The sequence below is a fragment of the Puma concolor genome, chromosome E1, assembly GCF_028749965.1.
Source record: "Puma concolor isolate L17-30 chromosome E1, mPumCon1.1.hap2, whole genome shotgun sequence".
In the NCBI taxonomy this organism is placed as follows: domain Eukaryota; kingdom Metazoa; phylum Chordata; class Mammalia; order Carnivora; family Felidae; genus Puma; species Puma concolor.
The window spans coordinates 56,352,869-56,375,078 of NC_141680.1; the positions used below are offsets into that span (position 1 = coordinate 56,352,869).

Below are 22,210 nucleotides of genomic sequence, written 5' to 3' on the forward strand. Positions count from 1 at the left end.
ACTTAAAAAAAAAAAGAATCGTCTAGAGAATGAATAAAATATGCAAGTATTTTCCAAATACTAGATGACGTTTTAATAAATAAAATGCCAACTTATTTTAAAGTGTTACTGAATTAACCATAGTTTTTTTTATTATAAAATTTTTCAATTAATGTGTGCTAAAATTATAGCTACTTATGTATAGAACTGAGACTCACAGCGGTATTCTATGGGGAGGAACATGTGGGTTCTCTTGGAGAACATTTTTATGGTTGATATATTTATTTTTTACAAAAATTGAATAATCCCAGGAATAAGCATATTCTGAATCATGTGTTGACAACATATTAACTACATCTCTGTGATTTCAAGGCTCACTGCTTGCGTTTGTGCCGGCAGCACACGACGACTGCCCTAAATATCAATGTTTAATGTTCGAGGAGGTGTTTCTCAAACTGGAGGCCCGCAGTGCATTGGCCGAGGACGGATGTGTGTCTAAAAGTCTAGGAACCCTGTGGGAGGGAGGGGAGGGTGGGTGATGGTATTGAGGAGGGCACCTTTTGGGATGAGCACTGGGTGTTGTATGGAAACCAATTTGACAATAAACTTCATATATTGAAAAAAAAAATTAAAAGGAAAAAAAAAGTCTAGGAACCCTTACGGGCAACCTTGGCTTCCGGCGGTGGGGGGGGCATTTGGTGTGGCTGTTAGACTGTCATATGCCCAATGGCCACCAGATGGCGCCCCAGGATGCAGCTGCCTCCAGAGCCGTGGGGGCCAGGACTCCCGAGTGGCGTCAGTGGCCGGCCCCTTCCAGCCTCGCTGCCCGCTGCTTTGGCAGTGATATTGGCCACAAGCTGCCCTCCCCTTTTGCCTCCATGGGGTCACAGCAGAGGGAGTACCTGACGGTCACTCGGGGGTCATGGGTCACTCCGCACACCATGGAGGCCTGGGTGCCCTTGATGACACTCTGGTCCTGGGGAGGCTTGGTGATGCGGGTCCGGGCTGAAAGAGGGCAGGGAGACAGGGTGGTGAGAAGGGGGTGTAGAGCCAGAGTAACAGGTGAGACGCAGGTGTGTGGGAAGGGCGCCTTCGGGTAAACCGAGCCCGAGTGGCTGAGTTCGATGGGTAGGCGGAGGCAGGCCCTGCGCGTGGACAGGTCTACCATGGCCGATGTCCCAGAGCGTTAAGGGAACAATGTGCCTCCGTGGTACTTGAATTCTTGAAAGCCACGTTCGTGGCGGGGGCTCGTTTAATCCTGCCCCCACGAACCCGCGTGAGGGATACACAAACGGAAATCTGAGGGTGATCGGGGGCCCATGGTCCCAGCACAGCGTTGGTCTAGCCAGCGTAAAAACAGCATCCCCTGCTGCACGGCATTCGAGCCCACGGGTGTTCAGCCTCCCCAGGTGGCCTGCAGGCATGTCTGTCTTGGGCGTGGATCCCCAGTGGTGCAATCTGACCGCACAAGGGGCTTGATTCGCTTCCTTAAAGCAGGGCTCAGAACACTACGGTCGGGGGCCGAGTCCGGCTGGTAGCTTCTTTGGCTACCAAAGCCACTAGCATCGGAACACAGCCGTGCCCTCTGGCTGCTGCCTTGCTGAAACAGGAAAGTCAGTCGAGGAGTCGGGACAGAGGCCGTCCAGCCCACGCAGCCTAAAATAGTTACTCTCTGGCCCTTTACGCAACGGGGGTGCTGACTGCCGCCCTAACGTTGAAGACAGCTGCCCACCGCCTCTCTGTTCTCACTCGGCCTCGCTCTCGTGGCACCATCGGCAGAAGCCCGGCCTTCCCTCTGCAGTCATTCATTCGTCCGAGCCCTTCTCTCGGAAGAAGCGCCCCTGGCGGGACCGATGTGCGGGTGTGGAGGTGCCGGCAGGGGGACACTGTGCTCGGCACACACTCACGCACGGACGTGTGAAGGCACTGTGCACACTCACCCCACACGACCAGGTCGGCCGAGGCTTCGTCGACCCCCCGAGAGTTGGTGGCCAAGCAGGTGTAGGTCCCGGCGTCGGAGATGCGCGTGGGGCTGACGAGCAGGCTGCCCGACTCCAGCAGCGTGAATCGAGGCAGCTGGACGGAGCCGCTGGCCAGGATGCGCTCCCCTGAGGGCGACACGGGGTGGGCTCGGGGTGCGGCCGGCTGTGTGCGTCCACGCAGCCCCCGGCACTCTGACACGGCACGAGCCCTCTCCCCGGCGGCTCTGGGCAGGTGGTCTCGGGCAGGCCCCCAGCTTTAGAAAGACTGGGAGGGCCGTGGAGGTGGGGGCAGGGCTGGGGGGGGTGGAGGCCCAGGGGGGTTTCTGATGTGGTGACAGGCACGAGGGCGCTCGGTCACAGAGCCCGGGTCTCCTGGCGTCTCTCTCTCCACCCACCGCGCCGTCTGCCCTTCGCCGGAGAAGGCCAGGGACGGTCTCTTGGAGCAGCCAGGCACAGCTCTCAGAGACAGCTGGCACCCGGGCCGGGGAGGGGGGGGGGGGACCGACAGCTCTGACAAGGTGGTGACGGGCATCCTGCGGCAGGATGCTTCTGGAGAGTCACCTTCAGGGGAGCGGAGGGAAGTGATGGGCGGGGGGGGGGGGGGGGAGCAGCAAGGAGCGGGGGGGAGGGGTGGACAGGGACAGGGTGGGTCAGGCCTCCCTCTGCGGTGGGACCTGGGGAGGCCTGGTGCCTGGGGGTGAGGGAGGGAGATGAGCCTGAAACTGTATCTATTTTAAAGACAATCCCACCTGTCTGTGCAGAGGGGTATCTTCATGTGCAAGCCTGTGGGTGTGTCTCCCTTTGCACCCACGGGCAGGAATGCTGAACCAGTGAGCGTGTCGGGTGAGCGTGTTTATTTGTGTCCATACCTGCACCTGGCTGTGCCTCCACTCACCCCACAAATATTTATTGAGCAGCTACCGTGTGTCAGTCTCGGCCTGGGCCCCAGGAAGACAGCGGCGGGCCAAACCGAAGCCTGGGCCTTCGCGGGGCGGCAGGTGACAAGCAGAACGAAGGGGCAGGTTTTCTTGTATATAAGGAGGTGGAGAAATTAAGCCGCGGGGGGCGGAGTGGGGAGGCCCGGGGGAGGGGGGCAGGTGAGTCCTAGGGAGAAGCTTCCTCCACGCAGACTTGGGAGGTGCGAGGGAGTGACTGCAGGTGCACGCACACGTGTGTGCACACGGGGAGAGCTGGGAAGGCGAGGTGTGGAACCAGAGCCGCGGAGGAGCCACCGAGGGCGGGACCGCTTGAGCTTCCCTGGCTCGGGTGTCGGGAGCCCTCCGCGCTGCCGTGGGGGCAGGGATGGTCTCCCACTTGCACGGACGGCCACCACCGTAATACGGACCGTCAAACAGCGGCCGTTCACTGGGCTTCCCCACTGCCAAGGCACAGTGCTGGCTCTTGTTTCGTCCTCACGCTGACCCAAGGTATATGGTCCCATTGTCCTCAGTTTACAGATGGGGACCCTGAGGCTCAGAGTGAGTAAATGATTCACCCAAGGTCACAGGTCTCTGGAGCTGCAGAGCCAGGCCTTGAGCCCAGCGGGTCGGCACGTGGTGCATACTGTGGTGTGAAAGACGCCCCGCCCCTGGGGGTGTGCAGTGCACGACCTTCACAACTGTACATAGGGAACCCGACCCGGCTGTCTCCAGAACTGAGCTCTGAGGACTGCCCTAGGCTGTCACACGGCCACACCCTCCAAAGGAGATCAGTCCCATCTACCTTTCTGCCAAGTGATGGCCGGCCGGGGCGCTCCTGAAGTCTCGCAAGCCAGCACGACTGACATGCCATCGATCACTGTGCTGTCCAAGGGGCCCCTGGTGATGTTGGGGGCGATGCCTGCAAAAGGAGACAGTGGAGCCTCTCAGCTACACCCCAGAGGAGCCCCCACCGCTAGAGGGCCAGGTGCTCATCCTGCCCCTGCCACCAAGAAGGACGCAGGTGTCCCGATGGGACCCCAGCACCGGAGAAAAGCCCGGAAGGCCCTCCGGGGCTCCCTGCACCACCTGCCCTGTGGCAGGACCCAGGCCACACCAGCCCTTCTGCCTTGATTCTTCGGCCTCCATCTGGGGGAAAAGGGAGGACCCCCGAGGGCGGCTCACACCCGCCATGATGCCTCCTTCACTGAACAGGACATCGAGGCTGTGGGTTCCTGACAGAAAAAACGGTTATGGCCAATAGGAGAACACTGCCCACTCTGCACGAGGCCTGGCCCTGGAGAGTCCACAGCCCGGTCGAGCTGTGGTTCTTCAAGATGCAGCACAGCGTTCTTGCTTTGCGCTGGCCTTCCCTGGCCCGGCCCTCAGGGGCAGACGTGCATGGGAGCAGAGCTTGGATACGGACCAGCGCCGGCTTCGCCCACACTCCTCGGAAGCAAGAAGCGAGACGGCAGCCCTTCTGTCCCCAGTGCCGTTTTGGGGCAAACCCAGCTGGCCCTCTGCCCCACGGCCGCCCTGTTCGGGGGGACCTCTGTGGGACTGAGGGCCTCCCCCGAGGGACGCCGGGAGGCCCAAGACCACACATCCTCTTGCTGCTGAGGCAAGGAACCCAGCGGCACTTTGCACGTGCACAGAGCTCTGCCATCGACGGTGTGGCCACTCATGTGGCATTGGCTGCGAACGCAGCTCCGTGAAGAGGGCGGGAGAGCTATGCTCCCCGCCAAGAGACTCCAAGAGGGCAAGAGGTTTGAAGGAGGGACTGAGATGAAAGCCCTGGGTCTCTCTGGAGAAGTGAGCGAGTCTTCTCAGTGGGGACGGGGTGGCTTCAGCCCTGTCCACGAGGCCAGGGGCAGCTGCGAGGCCAGAGCAAGACGTGGCCTCACAGACGCTTCTCTCCAAGAGCCCGTGAACCCCTCCGCGGCTCAGGGTCCTGGAGCGCCAGACCCGGGCTGGGAGAGCAGTGGGCGCAACCGGCTAGGGCCGCCCCCGCTGCTTAGTTTTCTGGAATCCTAGCTCTGCAAAATGCAGCATCTCTTCTCGAGAGGCTGCTGGCTTGGAGGAAGGCTGCATCCTGGGAGCGGGAGGGACTCCGGGGCAGGACAGCAGAGGCCCAACTTACTGGTGACGGCCAGGTAGGTAGAGGTCTGCACCTCGCCGGCCGCGTTGCGGGCAAAACACTGGAACATGCCGGTGTCGTCGGGCACCAGCCCGCTGATCTGCAGGCCCCCGTCGCTGCGCTGCCGGAACCGGTTCAGCCTCCCCACCTCCACCACGGCCGCGTCCTTGTACCAGATGATGGAGGGCGGTGGCACACCTAGGGGGACACGCGGGCCCACAGTCAGCCCACCTCCGGGCTCCCTCCCTCCTGCCTCTGAGGGGTGCCTGGAAGTCTGCATGGGGAGGGTGTCCCTGTGTGTCCTGCTCCCTAGAGCCTTCTTAGAGGGGCCGCTAATGGTCTTGGAGGAGGTGAAGGATGTTCTCGGGGTGGCATTTCTCAAGTTCTTATAAGAGCAGGGGTTCCGAGAAAATTTAGCTGGGTTAGTTTCGCTTGGAAATGGTGGATGGGACAAATGAATCAAAAAAAAAATTTTTTTTAAGAAAGAGAGCGAAAGCAGGGGAGGGGCAGAGGAAGAGGGAGAGACAGAATCTTAAGCAGGCTCCATGCACAGCGTGGAGCCCGATGAGGGGCTCGATCCCATGACTCTGGAATCATGACCTGAGCCGAAATTAAGAGCTGGGACGCTCAACCTACTGAGCCACCCAGACGCCCCATAAATTAATTTTTAACGGGAATTAATTTTTTTTAATGCTTATTTATTTTTGAGAGAGAGACAGACAGAGCGTGAGCAGGGGAGGGGCAGAGAGAGAGGGAGACAGAGAATCCGAAGCAGGCTCTGGGCTCTGAGCCGTCAGCACAGAGCCGGACGTGGGGCTCAAACCCATGAACTGTGAGATCGTGACCTGAGCTGAAGCTGGACGCTTACCCGACCGAGCCACCCAGGTGCCCTAACTGCAATTTAATTTAGCAGAGACTTTTATGTATTTTGGGAACCTCCAACGGGGGTTTGTTTCCCAAGCCCACATGACCGCAGAGTCCCGTGTCGAGCAGCACACAGAGGAGGCTGGTGCTTCTCGGGAGCCCTCTCCTACCTGGTCTGCACAGGGAGGTGAACAGGGGCTCCCCGTCTCTCAGCCTTGCCCAAGCCACACGCCCCTGGGCCTGGCATGGTCTTCTCGCACGCGTCCCCAGCCTTCCCTCTCTCCCTCTGGGTCCCGGCTCAAATGTGACTTCCCCAGGTGAGCTCCCACCCTCCATCTGAAGGAGCACTCATGGCCCCAAGCCCCCTACACCTGCTTGCTTCTCCTTCCCAGCTCTTTTTCAACCCTGACATTCTACGACGCTGTATTTCATCCTTTCCACGGGGCACACACATTCTTTCACGTGGTAACATCTCCGAGACAAAGGCGTCTTCCTATCGAAAGCACATCATCATTTCATTGGTAGTCTTTTTTCTTTCTTAGTGGCACATAAAATAATGGGGCATCTCACAACCCATGACATTTTCGATGAAATGAAATAAAGTATCTTTATTTGCTCATGGGTTGGTCTGCCTTCCTTCGAAGAACGTTAAGTTTCGTAAGAGCAAGGATTTGGCTGGCTGTTGGGTTCATTCTGTATCTCCCCAGCCCAAGAGCAGTATTGGCACGTGGAAAACCCTCCGAAAATGTCTGTTGGGTGAACGAAGGGATCTTGGCCTTCCCCTCGCGTGGGCTCAGAAGGGGAGTCCTTCCTCCCTCCCTCCACTGCGACTCTCCTTGCCTGAGCTACGTTCTGCCTCTTTGTTCAAAATGACACCGCGTGCCATGGTGGACGCCCTCTCCTACCATCCAATCACCCCGGATGCCACCCCGGTTTTGGGGCTGCCTTGTAGCTCAGCCGGGCCAGAAAGAGGGAGGCTGGGGATGGGAAGAGTGGAAATTCTCCAGGAGCTCTGACTAGGGGGGTTAAGTAGAAAAGAGTAGGGGAGAAAATGGAGCAAAATGGACCAGAAACCAGGCGGAGCTCATGAGACCCATCTCAGGCGAAACGCACCCACACGTTCTAACAGTTCTGACATTGTCTCCAACTCTGAAATTACGGGCAATTTCGGTCTGTCACCTATCCTGAAATTACGGTAATTTGGATTCATTTGTAACCCTCAAGTTAGGGTAACGTGGGTTGATTTCCAGTCCTGAGATTATGGTAATTTGGCCTGTTTGTTTCCTGGGGCGTCTGCTCACAGCCAGACTAACTCTCTGCTCAGTGACGATGCCTGGAGAAGGAAGTGGAATTTAGAAAAGTTTGCGACAGGGACAGGAAAGGCTGAGGGTCTGGGCGCGGGGGTCCTTGTTCCCCGCTGACCATGCCACTGTGTTACCTTTGGCCCGACAGGGAATGTCCATCACTTTCTCCATCTCTGCTGTGATGTGTCTGTCTGGCTCCTTGACAAACTGGGGAGGTTCTGCAGGAGGAGGGACCAGAGGAGGGGCTCAGAGCCATGCTCCTTTTGATACAGCCCCTGCTCCGGTCACCCAGCCATACTGCCCGTAGGATACAGCCACTGCTTGGGACGCCCAGCCATGCCCCTAGCCCTGGGTGGAGAGCCCCAGCAGCCCTGCCCCAGCTCACCCAGCACAGACAAGTAGGCTCCACGGACGACAGAGGGGATGCTGCTGCTGCGCAGGGCGGCCTCGCACTCGTAGTAGCCGGCGTCACTACCCGTGGGGCCCGGGATGGTAAGCCGGCGGTTGTAGTCGCTGATGCCCCCCGACAGCGGCACCCCATCTTTCTTCCAGATGATGTGCAGCTTGATCAGGGGCCTGGAGGGGGTGAGGGAGGCAGGTTCTCAGCCACAGGGGCTTCCAGAAACCTGAGGGCCAGGGCAGGGGTGCGCGGGAGTGCCAGCCCGGGGCCCCAGCCCCTGCCACTTCCTAGAGGTGCAAGCCCTTCAGCGCTCTGGACCTCGGTTTCCTTGTCTGTGAAATGGGGGCGCCTGTGCCCCCCGGGGTTGTGGTCATGGGGACGCTGTAATGCAGGTGGATTAGCTCAGCCCGGCACCCACCGGGGACACGGGGCTCCCGAGTGCAGGAGCAGCACCCTGCACCCCACGCCACGCGTCTTGCTCCTCTGCCCCCCCTTGTGCTGCGCCCCGTCCAAACAGAAGCCGGCGGGCAGGAGCGGCCAGAACGCCGGGCAACATGACAAAGAGGAATGAGAGAGAATCGCCCAAGGTTTGGAGGGAGAAAGGCAGGCAGACGGACATACCCACCTCCTGGGTTAGACAGAGGGCGAATCGGGCACCCTCCTCACCGACCCTGGCCCCCCAAAGCCCCCTGAGATTGGGTGTGGCCTGCTCTCCCGTTTAGCGCCTGGTGGATCCTGGAGGGGTCTGTGCCAACCCCACGGGGTGCGCAGCGGGGTCCCGCAGAAAAGAGTCCTGTGATGGAGTGGGTCTGGGCAACGCTGGCTCCAGTGACGTTAGGCAGGCTCTTATAGGCATTCTCCGTGTCCTCAGCGAGTTCCTCTGCATCCCGCAGCCTTTCCCGCACTTGCGGAAAACCTGGGTCCCCGGGAGCCTATGCTTAGGAACGCGGCTCTCCGGGAATCTTCAACTGGGTGTGACCTCGGGGTCGCTGGTCTGACTCCCCACCCATCACCTCGGAGCATCTTTCTGGAGCACTTAAGAGGTGTCGGGTCAGGCTGGGTCCAGCACTCTACCCACATGCTCCCCTGGCGAGGTGGGTGCTCAAATCCTTCCCATTTTACAGTTGAGGAGACTGAGGCCCCGAGCATGGCCCTGGGCCCCGAGAGGGTGGCCTGTGGTATGGCAACCTTGCTGTTGGCCAGCTGGGTGGTCTCAGGCAGGTCGCCTGCCCTCTCTGGCCTGCGGGGTAGCGACAGCTCTGTTGGGCGGTTGTTGGAGGAAAGGAAATCGCGTGGGAAGGCACAGCACTGCGGCCACACGTGATAAGGTGCAGTCATTATTTAACTATTTCCTGTGCAAGAGGAGTGAGGGCCGTGCATGGCTAGAGGGGGGCTGCGATTGTGCCCAACACCAGGTCAGCCAAATCCATCATGCGAGCCGTCTCTTAGCCCAGCATGCCTGTCACACGTGCCTGCGTGGCAGGGAGGTCACCTGTCCCTTCCAGGTCGCTCTCAGGGCCACAGGCGGGGCCTCAGTATTCGGGGCTGAGATACGCTGCCCCATAGCTTCCATTAGGGCCTCGGTCTCTCCTTTTGGGCCACAGACAACGAGCCCACCCGGCTCATACCCAACAACCCTCTGGAAGTAGCCAGCATGTCCACACGTCGCCCCTCCTCCAGGACAAAGGCCCCATCTCCTTTCATGGGGTCCTCATGTGACACTTCTGGGCCTACCTGAACTGGTCCCCTTGGAGCCCACATGTCAGGTGCACCGGCTGCAGTTAAGGGTGAAGGGGAGTAGGGGGAATTCGCTACCCACCTGGCGTTGGCCACGCACTCCATGGTCACCTCCGAGGTCCCGGCCACCACGCTGGTGTTCTTGGGAGGAATGATGATGGTTGGGGCGATGGGGTCTGCAGGTCCCCCGACATCTGGGGAGAGGTCAGGTGTTAGCCGGAAACACGGGTCGGAAATCCTATCTCTGCCCGGCCCCCATTAGAGGCTCATGCCACGGAAGACTTTTGTCCTTATGTAGCAGAGCAGGTGACCACGGGCAGTGCCACGGCTGAACCTGCAGACATGCCCCCAGGGACCCTCTTACCCCTCCCCCTCCTCTCTTCAGGGTCCAGGGAGCACCCACTGGAGACCGCCAAGACTTCCCCCCTTCTCCCCTTGTCCTGTTTTTGCCTTCAAAATCCTTCCCTCCACCCACATTTATCTTGTTGGCTTACATCACCACTTGTCACGTCTTCTACCTGAACGCAAACTCCCTGTACTGGGCTGGATAGTAATCCCCCCACATTCAAGTCCGCGGCAGCTGTGAACGTGACCTTATTGGGAAACAGAGTCTTTGCAGACGTAATCAAGTTAAGATGAGGTCCTTCTGTGTCAGGGTGGGCCTTACGCCCAATAGGACTTGTCCTTAGAAGAGGAGTGAAATTTAGACACAGACACACAGACACACAGAAGAGAAGGCCAGGTGACCTCGAGGCAGAGCCTGCAGCGAGGTGTCTCCGAGGCGAGGAGTGCAGAGGACTACCACCAGAAGCTGAGAGGCAGGAAAGGATCCTCCCCTCCAGCCTTCAGGGAGGGCACAGGCCTGCCGACACTTCTGGCCTCTAAAACCTGTGAGGGGACATTTCTGGTGTTATAACCGCCCCCTCCCCAGTTTACGGTACTTTGTTATAGCATCCTGAGGAAGCGAATACATTCCGTGAGGTGGGAATCTCATGGATCGTTGCTTTGGACCGAATTCTGTCCCCTCCAGATCGTACGTTGAGGCCCTAATCCCCATGCGACTGTATTTGGAGACGGGGTCTCCAGTAGACGGGGTTCCAGGAGGCCATAAGGGTGGGGCCTTAATGCAACAGGGCTGACGCCCTGATCAGGAGTGAAAGAGACGTCAGAGCTCTGTCTTGGCCACGTGAGGACACGGCGAGAAGGCGGCTGTGTGCAAGGCCGGAAGAGAGGCCTCAGCAAAACCCAGCCGTGCTGGTACCTTGATCTTGGACTTCCCAAACTGCCTGTGCTGAAGCCGCAGGTCTGGTAACGGGTTACAGCAGCCCGAGCTAACACAGTCTTGTTCATGCTTACTTTCTAGGACAAGAGTGATGTCTGACGCGTAGTAGGGGCCTCACGTGTATTTGACAGGGGAAGGCATGAACGGGTCCAGAGCTATCCGTGCACAACTTCGGGCACGATGATTGAAATGAAACAGAACGTGTCACGAGTGGGCTCTACAAACACCAAACGAAACGATACCTCAAACTTGTCCAACAGCTTTGCCTTTTCTATTTTTTGAGTTCTTTAGGAAGTGGCCAGGCTCTTATCTCTGTGGGCCAGCACTGGCCCAATGCTGACAGAAACTCAAGTACTCTCTGTGCACCTGTGCCAGGGCTCCTGAAAGTTCAAACACGGAGGGCTTTCTCTCTCACGAAAAATCCATCCAGTTGGCTCCTTTCCAGGAGACTCTGGAGGTAGCAGACTATAATGACACCCCCAGCCCTGGGTGGGGGGGGACAGTGACAGGACGGGGAGAACAGGTCACGGCCCCGCTGTCGCTCTGGGCCACGCTGGTTGGCCCTCGGCCACCCTGATGAGCGCTGGGCAGGTTTTCCTGCCTGGACTCCAGGCTTTGCTGGGAAAGGGAATAAAATGTAAAAAATAAAGTAAAATGAAGGGGGAAGAAAGGAAGCATATAAAGGAAAATAATTGCAACAATATAAAAGCCTCATGTAGGTGCCATAAAGAGCGATCGGATTGAAAGCTGCTGATATAGCTGAATCCATAAAAGTGTGCTCTAAGTTGTTTATTACATGCTGGGGCGCACAGGTACCACGGCGCAGATTAATGGGGCAAGAGGAGGAGACAGTTAGAGCCCAAGAGGGGTGCCCCACCGCGGAGCCAGGTAAACAGAGCCCTCGGAGTTTAAAAATATGAGGGCCACCCCAGGGTCTCAGGGCCAACTCGTCGGCTTTGGGAGGGGTGGAGGGGAGACTGACACCTATCAGGGGACCCTGGAGGTCACACCGAGGTCCTGGGGGGTCAGGAAGACTTGGTCTGAAACCTTGTTCTGCCCCAGGCATCCTGACGTGGGGAGGGTCCTCAGCCAGATCTTGATTTTCTCAGTGACACAATGGGGATAAAAATGACTGTGTCTCAGGGTTATGTGAGTTCGGCCCCTCACTCAACAGCTCTTTTCTGGGTGAGGGCTCAGTCCACGCCGGACTGTGCCAGGCACCAGGGACTCCCCACTGAGTGAGACAGGCAGGGGTCTGTCCTCATGCAGGGCATGGTCTGGAAGGATCTCAGATCGATGCTTAGACATTTATCGGATTAAAGTGCATGGGATGGATGCTGGGAAGAAGCGCCTCAGTGCGGGTGGCGAGGCTGGTCTGGGGCGAGCACAGAGTACCTGGCACATAGTAGGTCCTTAATAAATGATAGGCCGTCCTTCTTGGGATTTACCTGCCTGTCCTCAGGGAGAGATTCCTGGTCTCCCGTCTTCCACCCCAACCAAACCACGTGATGGACCCAGAGGCTCCCAGGAGGTGAAAGTCACAGCGACTGAGGGCAAGAGGCCACGTGCCGTGCCAGGCACCATCCCAGGCACCGTCCTGGCACTCTGCTAACCGCCGCTCATCACAACGGCCACCGGAGGTGGGTCATTATCGTCATCCCACAATTTACAGATGAGAAAGCAGAGACAAACGGAGGAGGCCAAAGCAGTGAGGCAGTTTACTTCCCAATGGCAGTTGCTAACAAGGGACAAAACCAGGAACGGGGACCGGGTCTCCGAGGCTGTAAACCCAGGCCGTTAGCCACTCCCCAAATCATCTCTCTGGCTCAGTCGGCTCAGTCCTCACTCGGGCACAGAAGGAAACAACTCTCCCTCTTGGCTGCCATCAGCTCTGCCAGAAGTTGTCTGAACATACCTCTGAGCACCACCAGGTCCTGGCTGCCACCGGCATCCCTGTCCCCTCTCCCCCAAGCCCCCTGCATGCACTCCCCTTCCCCTGTCACTGGCGACCCCCTGGTTGCAAATCCCCTTTTCTCCACTGATTCTCTTCGACTGCTCCGGACATTTGGCTCTGGTGACCTCACCTGCCTCCCACGCAGTGCTCACATGGCTCTCTCCCTGTCTCTGGATCCTGAAATGGACAAGCCAATGCCCTCTGCCCCTCCCCGCTCCCCCCCTGTTTCCTGGCTCCCCTCCGACCTCACCAGCCTCCTGTTTGGAGAGGGAGGCTCTTGGGGTGATGTGAAAGCAGAGGACAGCTTGGGGTGGACCGGGGATGTCAAGATGGCCCTGCGTGGCACGGACTTGCCCCAGGCAGGACACATCCTACTGACAGGTGCTCACGGCTGGGGGGCCTGTCCTATCAGCTCCTGGCTAAGCAGGTCTTCAGATGACCACCTAGGGTGAGGAGGACGGCTGGCTGTGGCTGGGGACGGAATGCAGGACATCTGCCTCATTGGACCCATACTCTGGACAGTGGGGTGAACGGAGCCCAAAGGTCAAGCCAGGAAAATCACATGCAAACCAGAGCAAGGAGGAGGGGTGTCTTCCGCGTGAGTGCCTGATGTGGATTGAACCCGGGGTTGGGGCTGGGTCCTGCTGCCCCTGGCTGATTTGTTTTTTCTTCTAAATTTTATTTACTTTTGAGAGAGAGGGAGAGACAGAGTGCAAGCAGGGGGGGGCAGAGAGAGAGAGGGAGACACAGAATCCGCAGCAGGTTCCAGGCTCCAAGCTGTCAGCACAGAGCCTGACGTGGGGCTGAAACTCACAAACCGACCGTGAAATCATGACCTGAGCTGAAGGTGAACATTTGACCCACTGAGCCACCCAGGGGCCCTGGCTGATTTTGATAATAGTCACAGTGAGGGACATCACTGTGATGCCTTCTCCCCGAGGCGCCTCAGTTAATCCTCCAATTACACGTTGCCACAGGCATCACGTTACAGGTGAGGAAAACGGAAGTTTGAGGACCACATGACTCACCTGGGCCACGGGTCAAGTGCATGGGGGTGGGGGAGGCAGGGAGGTAAGCCGCTCCCTTCTCCCGGGCAGGTATCCAACATGGGGGCTAAGAACCACAGGTGGCTGTGAGCTCTTGAAAAGTGACTGGCGCCCCTTTGATTTGATGGGATTTAATTTTATCTAATTTACATTTAATTAAAAACGGATCCCCAAATCAGTTATTAGAACACTTTTAAGTACGTGTAGAACAACATGGGTATCCGACACCACCTTTCCAGCTGTAAATTTGATGAAGTCTAAACACAGATCACGTATTTCAGATGAAAACTGAGCAACCAAATTGAGATGTGCTCCAAGTGTAAAATACGCAGAGGTTCTGAAGGCTCAGTATGAAGAAGAAGAAACCCGGTGCAGAGTGCCTCGTTAATATTTTCCGTATTGATTGTGTTAAAATGGTAATATTTTGGATATGTTGGGTCACATAAAATACATTAATAAAATTAATTCCCCTATTTCTTTTTTGTTTTTTTAATGGTTATACATTTATTTTGAGACAGAGAGAGAGCAAACAGGGGAGGGGCAGAGAGAGAGAGAGAGAGAGAGAGAGAGAGAGAGAGAGAGAGGATCCCCAAGCAGACTCCATGCTGTCAGTGCAGAGCCCGACGTGGGGCTCCACCCCACGAACCATGAGATCATGACCTGAGCTAAAATCAGGAGTCGGACACTTCACCGACTGAGCCACCCAGGTGCCCCCAGGTTTGCATTTTTCAAGAGCTGTGACAGTCTGTGTGAGGTCACCAGGGTTACTCCTGGGCAGGGGTCAACTCCCAACTCCCGGGCCACTGGCTTTGCTCTTAACTTTTCCATTTCTGAAGAGCATAAGCGCTCCCCCTCCCCCCCCCCCCCCCCCCCCCCCCCCCCCCCCCCCCCGCTAAGAAGCAGCACTGCCTTGGGCTGAGGAAGGATGGAGGGACGAGGAGGGGGGAACAGAGGGAGAGGTGAGGCTCCGTGAGATAAGTGAGGGCAGACAGAGCTGGTGGTGGGTAAAGTGGCAATTGCTCCTAGTAAATTGGCTGGCAGGCAGGCAGGCTGGGGGATTTGTGTCAGTGACATGAACAGGGTTTTGAAGCTCAATCACTCGTGGGAGGAGAAATTAGCTGAAAACCAGCTGATTCTGCTCTTAATCCAGTACAAATCGCCGCGTGAGAGCAGGAGGCGAGTGGCGATGGGGTGGGGGAAACAGACAACCGGGGGAGGCTTGGGCAGATAACGGGGGTCCAGAAGGGTCCTACGCTCCTCCCTTGGGCCAGATGGAGGGTTGCGGGGGGCAGAGCTGAGACAGAGAAGAGAGGGAACGATGTTCACAGTGGGCCCCAGGATAGCTGGCTTAAGTTGGGTGAGGAGGTTGGGTTCTGGGGAGGAGCACCGAGTGGGGGGCTCTAACCTTTGGTGCCAGGGTAACCTGAGTCACTCAGGAAGACGGCCCGGCCTTGATGCAGACCGTGAACACTGCCTCTTCCACAATGACTGAATTCTATTGGACTCCAGGTATTCTGACCACTAGAGAATATATGGGGGAAAACATCTCCCTCTGATGATTAAATTCCTTTCTCTATAGAAACAGCAGAGCCAGGTCATGGCTGGGCCCCAAGGCTACAGGGACCAGACTGAGACCTTGACCCAGGTCAACGTCAGAGGTTACATCTGTGACCCTGAGAGGTCAGTATCTGGAATGGAACTCTCCTCCCTGCGTTCAGGTCTCTTTCTAGGCGGACTGGAACTTGGGAAGGAGAGAATTCTGTGGATACAGGAAGGGATTCTGCTGGTGCTCAGAAAGCCCAGGAAGGCACATGGTATGGCCGAGGAACGTTCTGGGCTGTATAGACACTGGCAGACAGAGGCCGGGATCAGGGGAAGGACACGGGAAGGCTCCATACGCAGACCAGCACCCTCACTTTTGCTGCTGGTGGCTGCTTATCCCCATGCGACCGCGGGTGATAAATGAGACTTGCTTTTGGAGCAGGAGTGGTGCAGATGTGGAGAGACGTGAACATCTGGCTCCCGCAGCTTGTGTGGTTGCTGGGCGGCTGCGACACGCTCTGGCCCCACGTACTCTGTGCTTCCGGGCCTGGACTGGCTGCCTGAGCCACCCCACCCTCCTTCCCTGTTCCAGGGGTGGAGCACAGAGGGAAGGGGCCTGGCTGGCTGTCGAGAATCAGGCCAGGGAGGGGTCCCCAGCATTTCCAGCAGGGATCAGACACCTGCCTTCAGTCTCAGCTGGACAAATACCTCTTGGCAAAGGAGATCTAAGGAGCCGAGCCTTTTCATCTGCTATCGTCTATTCTCTGCCACTGGGGAGAGCTTTGCCTATCCATTCCAGGGTGCTGGGTGGTTTCTGGCAGAGAGGCATTTTTAGGCAGGAGCCTGGGCAGAGAGCCTATGTTCCGAGAGAAGACGGCCCGCTCTGAGTAGCAGCAGCACTCTGTGTGTACCCGCTGAGTAGAGGCTGTTAGTCTATTCCTCTAGAAACGAGTGCCCGGTCCCCTGCACGCTCTCCCTGTCAGCACCTGAATCCCAGCGGTGGCTATAACGCACACGTGCACACTCTCTCCGGCAGTCCACGCCCTCCCTGGGCCTCCGGCCCTGCCGACAGCCAGCTAAGTGTTCCCTCCCCCGATGCAGGATGTCCGTCTTGCCATGGGACCAGGATCCAGAACTCAGCTGCCTCCTTGCTCCCTCAGCTGGGTCTCCTCCTCCTATTCCTCAGAGGCCCCTCCCCGGCCCTCCTCCAGCCTCTCCGCTCCGCCACCATTCCATCTTCCCAACGGCCCTCTGGAGCCCCGTTCCCAAGATTTAATGACGCGCTCCTCCATCCGTCCCAGGCCCGGCCGCTTACTTACTCTCCACGGCAAGAGCGATGGGCTGGCTGGTCTTGTTATCCCCGTTCTTGTCATTAACAGCCTGCACGTAGTAGCGGCCTGCGTCGGGAGCCACCGTGGACAGGATGACGAGGGTGTTCTCCAGGGTGATGGCTCTGAGCAGAGGAAAAAGATTTGTCTGACAGGGGCCCAGGGGCTCTGAGCATCGGAGGATGGGAGCGAGGACAAGAAGCTGGTGGCTCCCGGAGCCCCTGCTCCAGCCCATCTCCCGGGACCACTTGCCGCCTAAACTTTAGCACATTTCGTTTGTAGAGAATCTGAATGTACTGCCAGCATGGGGCGGGGTCAGACCCAAGTCCAGCACATGCACGGAGGCCCGAGACGGTCCACATGAAGCTTCCCGGCCCCCCCCCCACACCTGGCCCAGGATGTCTGAGCCCCCCATGTGTTCTGTCCTTTCCCATGTCATAGCTTTGATGCTGTGTGTGTGTGTGTGTGTGTGTGTGTGTGTGTGTGTGTGTCCATCTCTGCACCAAAGAAATCCATTCACTGGAATGAATGAATGGATGAATGAATGGCGATGATAATGAATTTAGAAATGAGCAGGATCATTCCAGAATCAATGCCTTCACCTAGTCCTACATTTGTTCAGATGGATTCCAAAGCCACAGGTTTGCCTATTACACAGATGATGGGGGTTCACCTCTCCCTCCAGCCCCCTCCCAGGGTATCAGTTTCTACCTCCCTGAAGCTGGTCACCAAGGGTGAGACTGGCTGGGCTGGCTGAGAAGGGAAAAGGAGGCCAGCCGGGCAGTGGGGTGCAGGCTTTCTCTGCGGGGCTCCCATCATTCCCTGCCTGGTCTGCAGGCAGGGAAAGGGGTCCGTCCAGGCAGGAAGCTGGGGGCCCCATCCGACGTGGGTGAGACAGCACCGGGAGCATTGCCCACGCCCGCTCTGCCCGGCTCCCCCTCTCACCCATTCTCTTGATGACAAAAAAAAAACCATTAGTTTGTCAAGTCTATCTTGGATTTTAATGTGATGTGCCCGAGACAGCTGTTAAACATCCTTAATGTTAGTTTAACAAGGACAGACCCAGTTGAATTCTTTTCAAATTTTCCCATTAGGTGAATGTTACAGAGTTTTAAAACAGGATCTCAAATAAACATCCCCGCTAATGCCTCTCCAACCGGGCTGTGCTGGTTTCCTCTCTCCTGATTTTGGGGGTTCATGGCCTGAGTCACGTCGTCAGCAGAGCTCTGGGGAAATAGGAGAGAAAAGTCGTCCTGCCCCATTTTTCTTTTCCCCTGGAGGAAAACAACCCTCTAGCTAATGAGCTCATGGGAGGTACAACAAAGCCAGTGGGTCCTTGTCCTTTGGTGTAGTCTGCGGGGCGGGCAGGGGTGCGGGAGGAAGACTGGGCCGTGTCAAGGGCAGGGGCAGCTCCAGAATGAGTTTGGTCCCAGCCTCTAAGGAGCACACAACCTCCTCCCTGCTGGGCCTCAGTCTCCACATCTGTGAAGGGGGTGGGGGAAGAAATGTTTGTGAAGCTCCCTCCCAGCCCTGAGGTTGAGCGATTCTGATTCCTGTCACTGCTTTGGTTCTGTCCCCATCTGGCCCGAGGCTGTCACCCTCCGTCTCGGGCAGCCCTCGCCTGCCACAAGGTCCAACATCAGGGCTAATCTGGTGAGCAGTGGTGCCCCTGGACCACGTCACTGAAGCCCCCCACCCTCTCCATCACCACGGCACTGGAGACTCAGGTGGAACAGAGCCCCCGGTGGGTTGGGAGCCCCGGGTGCCCCTGGGTTCCACTCCCCAGTGCATCTACTGCCCCGAACGCCCCCTTGCCTCCGCAGAGGGTCTCCACCTCCAATGTGCTCTCTCCTGGGCGATGAAGACCCACCCCACCCACCGATCTCTCCTTTTGCTCTCTTTTGTCTATATTATGATGGATCCTCAGTGGTTCTTACCCAGGGGCACAACAGGGACTTATTGGACCCCAAGTGTGGGTTGTGCCGTCGCTGAGATGCGCTGGCCTGGGTGAGATGGCAGTTCATTTACCTGTTTCAGGCGCCCCTGCCATTGAGGGGAAGGCGGTGGGACAGCGGGGCTGGGCTGGCAGGTATACGGTGGAAGGTGTGCGCACTACCTCCAGGTTTGGACCCTAAGAACCCGCCCACCCCGTGCGAGTCCTAGGTTCTCCCCTCTGTCAGAGCAGGGCAGCTCTGAAGCCCAGTGTTGAGGATGGCAGAGGCCCCAAATGACGGTGGAGAAGCGACCCTCCCATCTCTTGCCTGTGCCAGGACTTTAGATGAGTGTGAAATCCACTTCCCTGGTGCTAAGTCCCTGGGATTTGGGGGGGGGGGTCTGTAAGTGCAGCTGGCATTGTCTTGACCAGCACTCGAGGCAAGGAAAGCACTCTGTGCTGGGGCCCCCCGGGCCAGGGGCGGTGCTCTGAATGTGGACCAGAATGTGGCAGGCAGACGGGCTGGGAAGCACTGATGACTTTGGCCTGCCCGCCCTCCACCCTCAGCAGGGGGCTGAGGTCCGTGGACTTCAAGCCTTCTGCGGGATGACCACCCCCTTGATAGATGGTTCTGGAATGGGCCTGTACCTCACTTCCAGAGTCCACAGAGCTGTCTCTGGTACTCAAAAGGACTTCTGGCCTGCTGCATCCCAGATACGCCCACTCCCGAAGAAGCTGGAGGTCAGGGTTCAAGTCTCGGGCAGGGGCTGGGCTACATTCTTCAGCCACACTCCTCTGGTTCCAATTTACTAGGTCTTTCCCTCTTCCCTGATTGGCCCAGCTCCCAACCCCACCTCCCATCCACTACCCTATTAAGCCAGCCCTTTTTTCCCTCAGGTCCACGGGGGCCCAATTGATAATTTCATTAAGAATAAAAGAAATCATCCCAGAACCTGACCAAAGCCCCCAGCATGTGTCTTTGTTGGGAATCTTGTCTCCTTTTCAGCAACGGGCACCAGGGCACAGGCGAAGTGTGGCTAATCACTGTCTCTGTCCCGGCAGGGAGAGCAGCCTTCTGGAGATAGCACCCGCCTCCAGCACCCCTGCACGCCCCTCTGGCTGATCGTGCCCATCAGATGCGTATCTCTGGCAAACAGACGCCAGAGAATTTGCTTCCAGGGACCTTTCCTCTCAGCTATGAATATTAATCTGCTGTAATTGCGGAGATAAAATCTCCAGTGTTCTCTCCTGCGTTTGGCTGGAGTGCTGGTGGGGGTGGGGAGGTGGTGGGTGCGACCACAAGGGCGGGCACGTGTGTGTAAGCCAGGATCATTCTGTCCTGGTGCCAGAGGCTGCTGGGAACGAAAAGGGGGTGAGGACAGAGGGCAGGAGTGAGAAAAGGGGGTGGCAAGGTGTTAGGCAAGGGGTGATGGGAGTGAGGCTTTCATCCGCCACGGCAAACACGGTAGAGGGGTGCCTACGAGCCCTCCCCGCGGCCACGGCACACGCCATCGAACCGTCACGGCACTGCCCTTGCCACGGAGTCTGGATGGGGCCCCAGTATCCTTCTCAACACCGTCTTCCAGGCAGCCTCTGCCAACGGACTGGCCTGCAGGATGCCATCACTGATACGCCTGGAGCTGTGTGAGAACCTCAGAGAAGGCAGGACTCATTCACCCGTCTCTGCACCCGTGTGGCAAAGCATCCCCTTGCTGAGACGCAGCCCAGCATCTGTGTCAATGGTAACCCCTGATCTGCTGGCCTCACTGGCCCTTAGGCCTGAGGAAGCATGAGCCCCCTCGCAGCATGAGTCAGGCCGTCCCTGTGTTAACCTCGGGGTCAACTCCAAAGTTTCACCTGCCCCGTATCCACACCCTTTGGCGTGTGCCTTCATGGGTCTCCCCACTCAAGACGCAGAGTTAATTCCCCTCTTCTTGAGGTTGATTTTTACCACGTGACCCTCTTCTACCATCAGGATGTTAGCAGAGGCTTGGTAAGTAGGTCTCCGCTCCCGCTTCCTCCCTGGTCCTCTGTCATTGCCAGAAGAAGCTGGGGCTAGCTGACTGGGGGATGGTACATATGGAGCAGAGTGGCCTGGTTGTTTTAATTCATCAAGAGCCAGGCGACCCCAGGCAAGCGAGAGAGTCCAGCCAAAGTCCCCATCGGCAGATTCATATGACAAGTGAATGCTTACTGCTTCGGGTCCCTGGGACCTTTTGTTATGCAGCAGTATTATATCTGTAGCTAATGGATCTAACCTAGGAGAGTGGTTCTCAATTGTGGCTGCACAGCAGAGTCACTGGGGAATTTTAAGAGACCCCCAGTGGCCAGAGTGTGCCTCCATTTCAGTGAAATGAGAATGTGTAGGGGGGTAGGATCTAAAGATCAAACATATTTTTAAAAAGTTTTTTGAAATTAAAAAAAAAATTGATGTTTATTTTTGAGAGAGAGAGAGAGAGAGAGAGCGAGCACGAGTGGGGGAGGGGCAGAGAGAGAGGGAGACACAGAGTCGGAAGCAGGCTCCAGGCGCTGAGCTGTCAGCACAGAGCCTGATGCGGGGCTCAAACCCACAAACCATGAGATCATGACCTGAGCCGAAGTCAGACGCTTCACTGACTCAGCCACCCAGGCTCCTCACGATCCAACGTATTTTATATCGTCCGAGCCCATTTCAACAGGTAGCCACGTTGAGAACCACCCTACCAGGACCGATTCTCTACAAGCACAATCACTGTATCCTTCTTCTCTCCTGGTCTCCGTCCCTGCTGTCACCTAATTTCCACTTAAGACAGAATTAAGGACCTTGATTCTGGGGTCGGCAAGCCGGGAACCAGCTGTGTGAGATGTGGCCGGGTCGTTACACTTTTGGGGGGACTTTACCGTCCATAAAACGGGGACAAAGCCAGCCACCTCATACGGCTGTTGTGATGGTCGTTCACGCGGCGGATGTCTTTTGAGCGCGCACTCTGGGGATCAGACGGGGACGGAGATAGGGTGTCTCCTGCTTGGAGGTGCGCCCTGATGCTAGAGGACAGGGCCACGCGGGCAGTGTGGTTATGAGCCCAGGTGCGAGGACACAGCAGGCACCCGATAAATGACAGCCGCTGTTACCGCCAGGATGTTCCCATGTTACTCTCGTTACGCTTCGCTCACTTGGCTTTATGTTCCCCAAAGACAAGGACCGTCCGTCTGGGCTCCCGACACCAGGAGGGGCTCCACCCATCATTGACCTGTGGCCCGAGGAGACCGGGACAAAGGTGGTCTTTCTTTGCTGGGTGTAGGGGACAGCTGGAGTCCAAAAGGGGAAAGAAAGCCTGGGCTGGCTCCAGACCCTGAGGAGGGATCGGGAGGGCCGGGAGTGTCCCCGGAGGAAATGCTTTGGCCCTCGCCCTCGGTGGAGGTGCTGGCTCCACGGCTCCTGCCCACAGGCCCACAACCCACGCCTCGGGCCACACAGAGGGGTCCTTGTTCGTGCTGAAAGGGCCATGTGTGTCCCTCCCTGCCGGGCCTCCCCTCCTCCCTGCAGCTAAAACACACACAGCCGCACCCACACCCCACATGGGAAACACCCCGGAGGCCACCCTGCCAGGGACGTGTCCGCGCCCTCCCACGGATGGGGAGGGTGCCTGTCGGGGGTTTAAGGGCTTTGGGAGGCAGGAGGGATCTCCAGCTGAGAGGGAGGCCAACCCCTGGGAAGGCGACTGAGCCGTCGTGCCCCCAAGGCTCCACACGAGTGCTCCCAGAGAGCCCCTCCTCATAAGCCGCCCTTCTCTCGTTATCATCCGGGAGGTCCCCAAGCCCTTCT

The 22,210-nt window shown here is 57.5% G+C and overlaps 1 protein-coding gene across 2 annotated transcripts in view; it reads right to left on the bottom strand.

The window, feature by feature from the left end:
* Positions 1-22,210, bottom strand: part of SDK2 (sidekick cell adhesion molecule 2) — a 265,473-nt gene that overhangs the window by 77,400 nt on the left and 165,863 nt on the right. For both annotated transcript variants that reach the window (XM_086687933.1, XM_086687932.1), the window contains exons 5-12: positions 16,464-16,597; positions 9,403-9,514; positions 7,569-7,759; positions 7,318-7,401; positions 5,019-5,213; positions 3,684-3,800; positions 1,920-2,087; positions 882-984 (exon numbers count right to left, since the gene is read on the bottom strand). In XM_086687933.1, the coding sequence (XP_086544059.1) occupies positions 882-984; positions 1,920-2,087; positions 3,684-3,800; positions 5,019-5,213; positions 7,318-7,401; positions 7,569-7,759; positions 9,403-9,514; positions 16,464-16,597 (1,104 nt within the window). The remainder of the gene's footprint in view (positions 1-881; positions 985-1,919; positions 2,088-3,683; positions 3,801-5,018; positions 5,214-7,317; positions 7,402-7,568; positions 7,760-9,402; positions 9,515-16,463; positions 16,598-22,210) is intronic.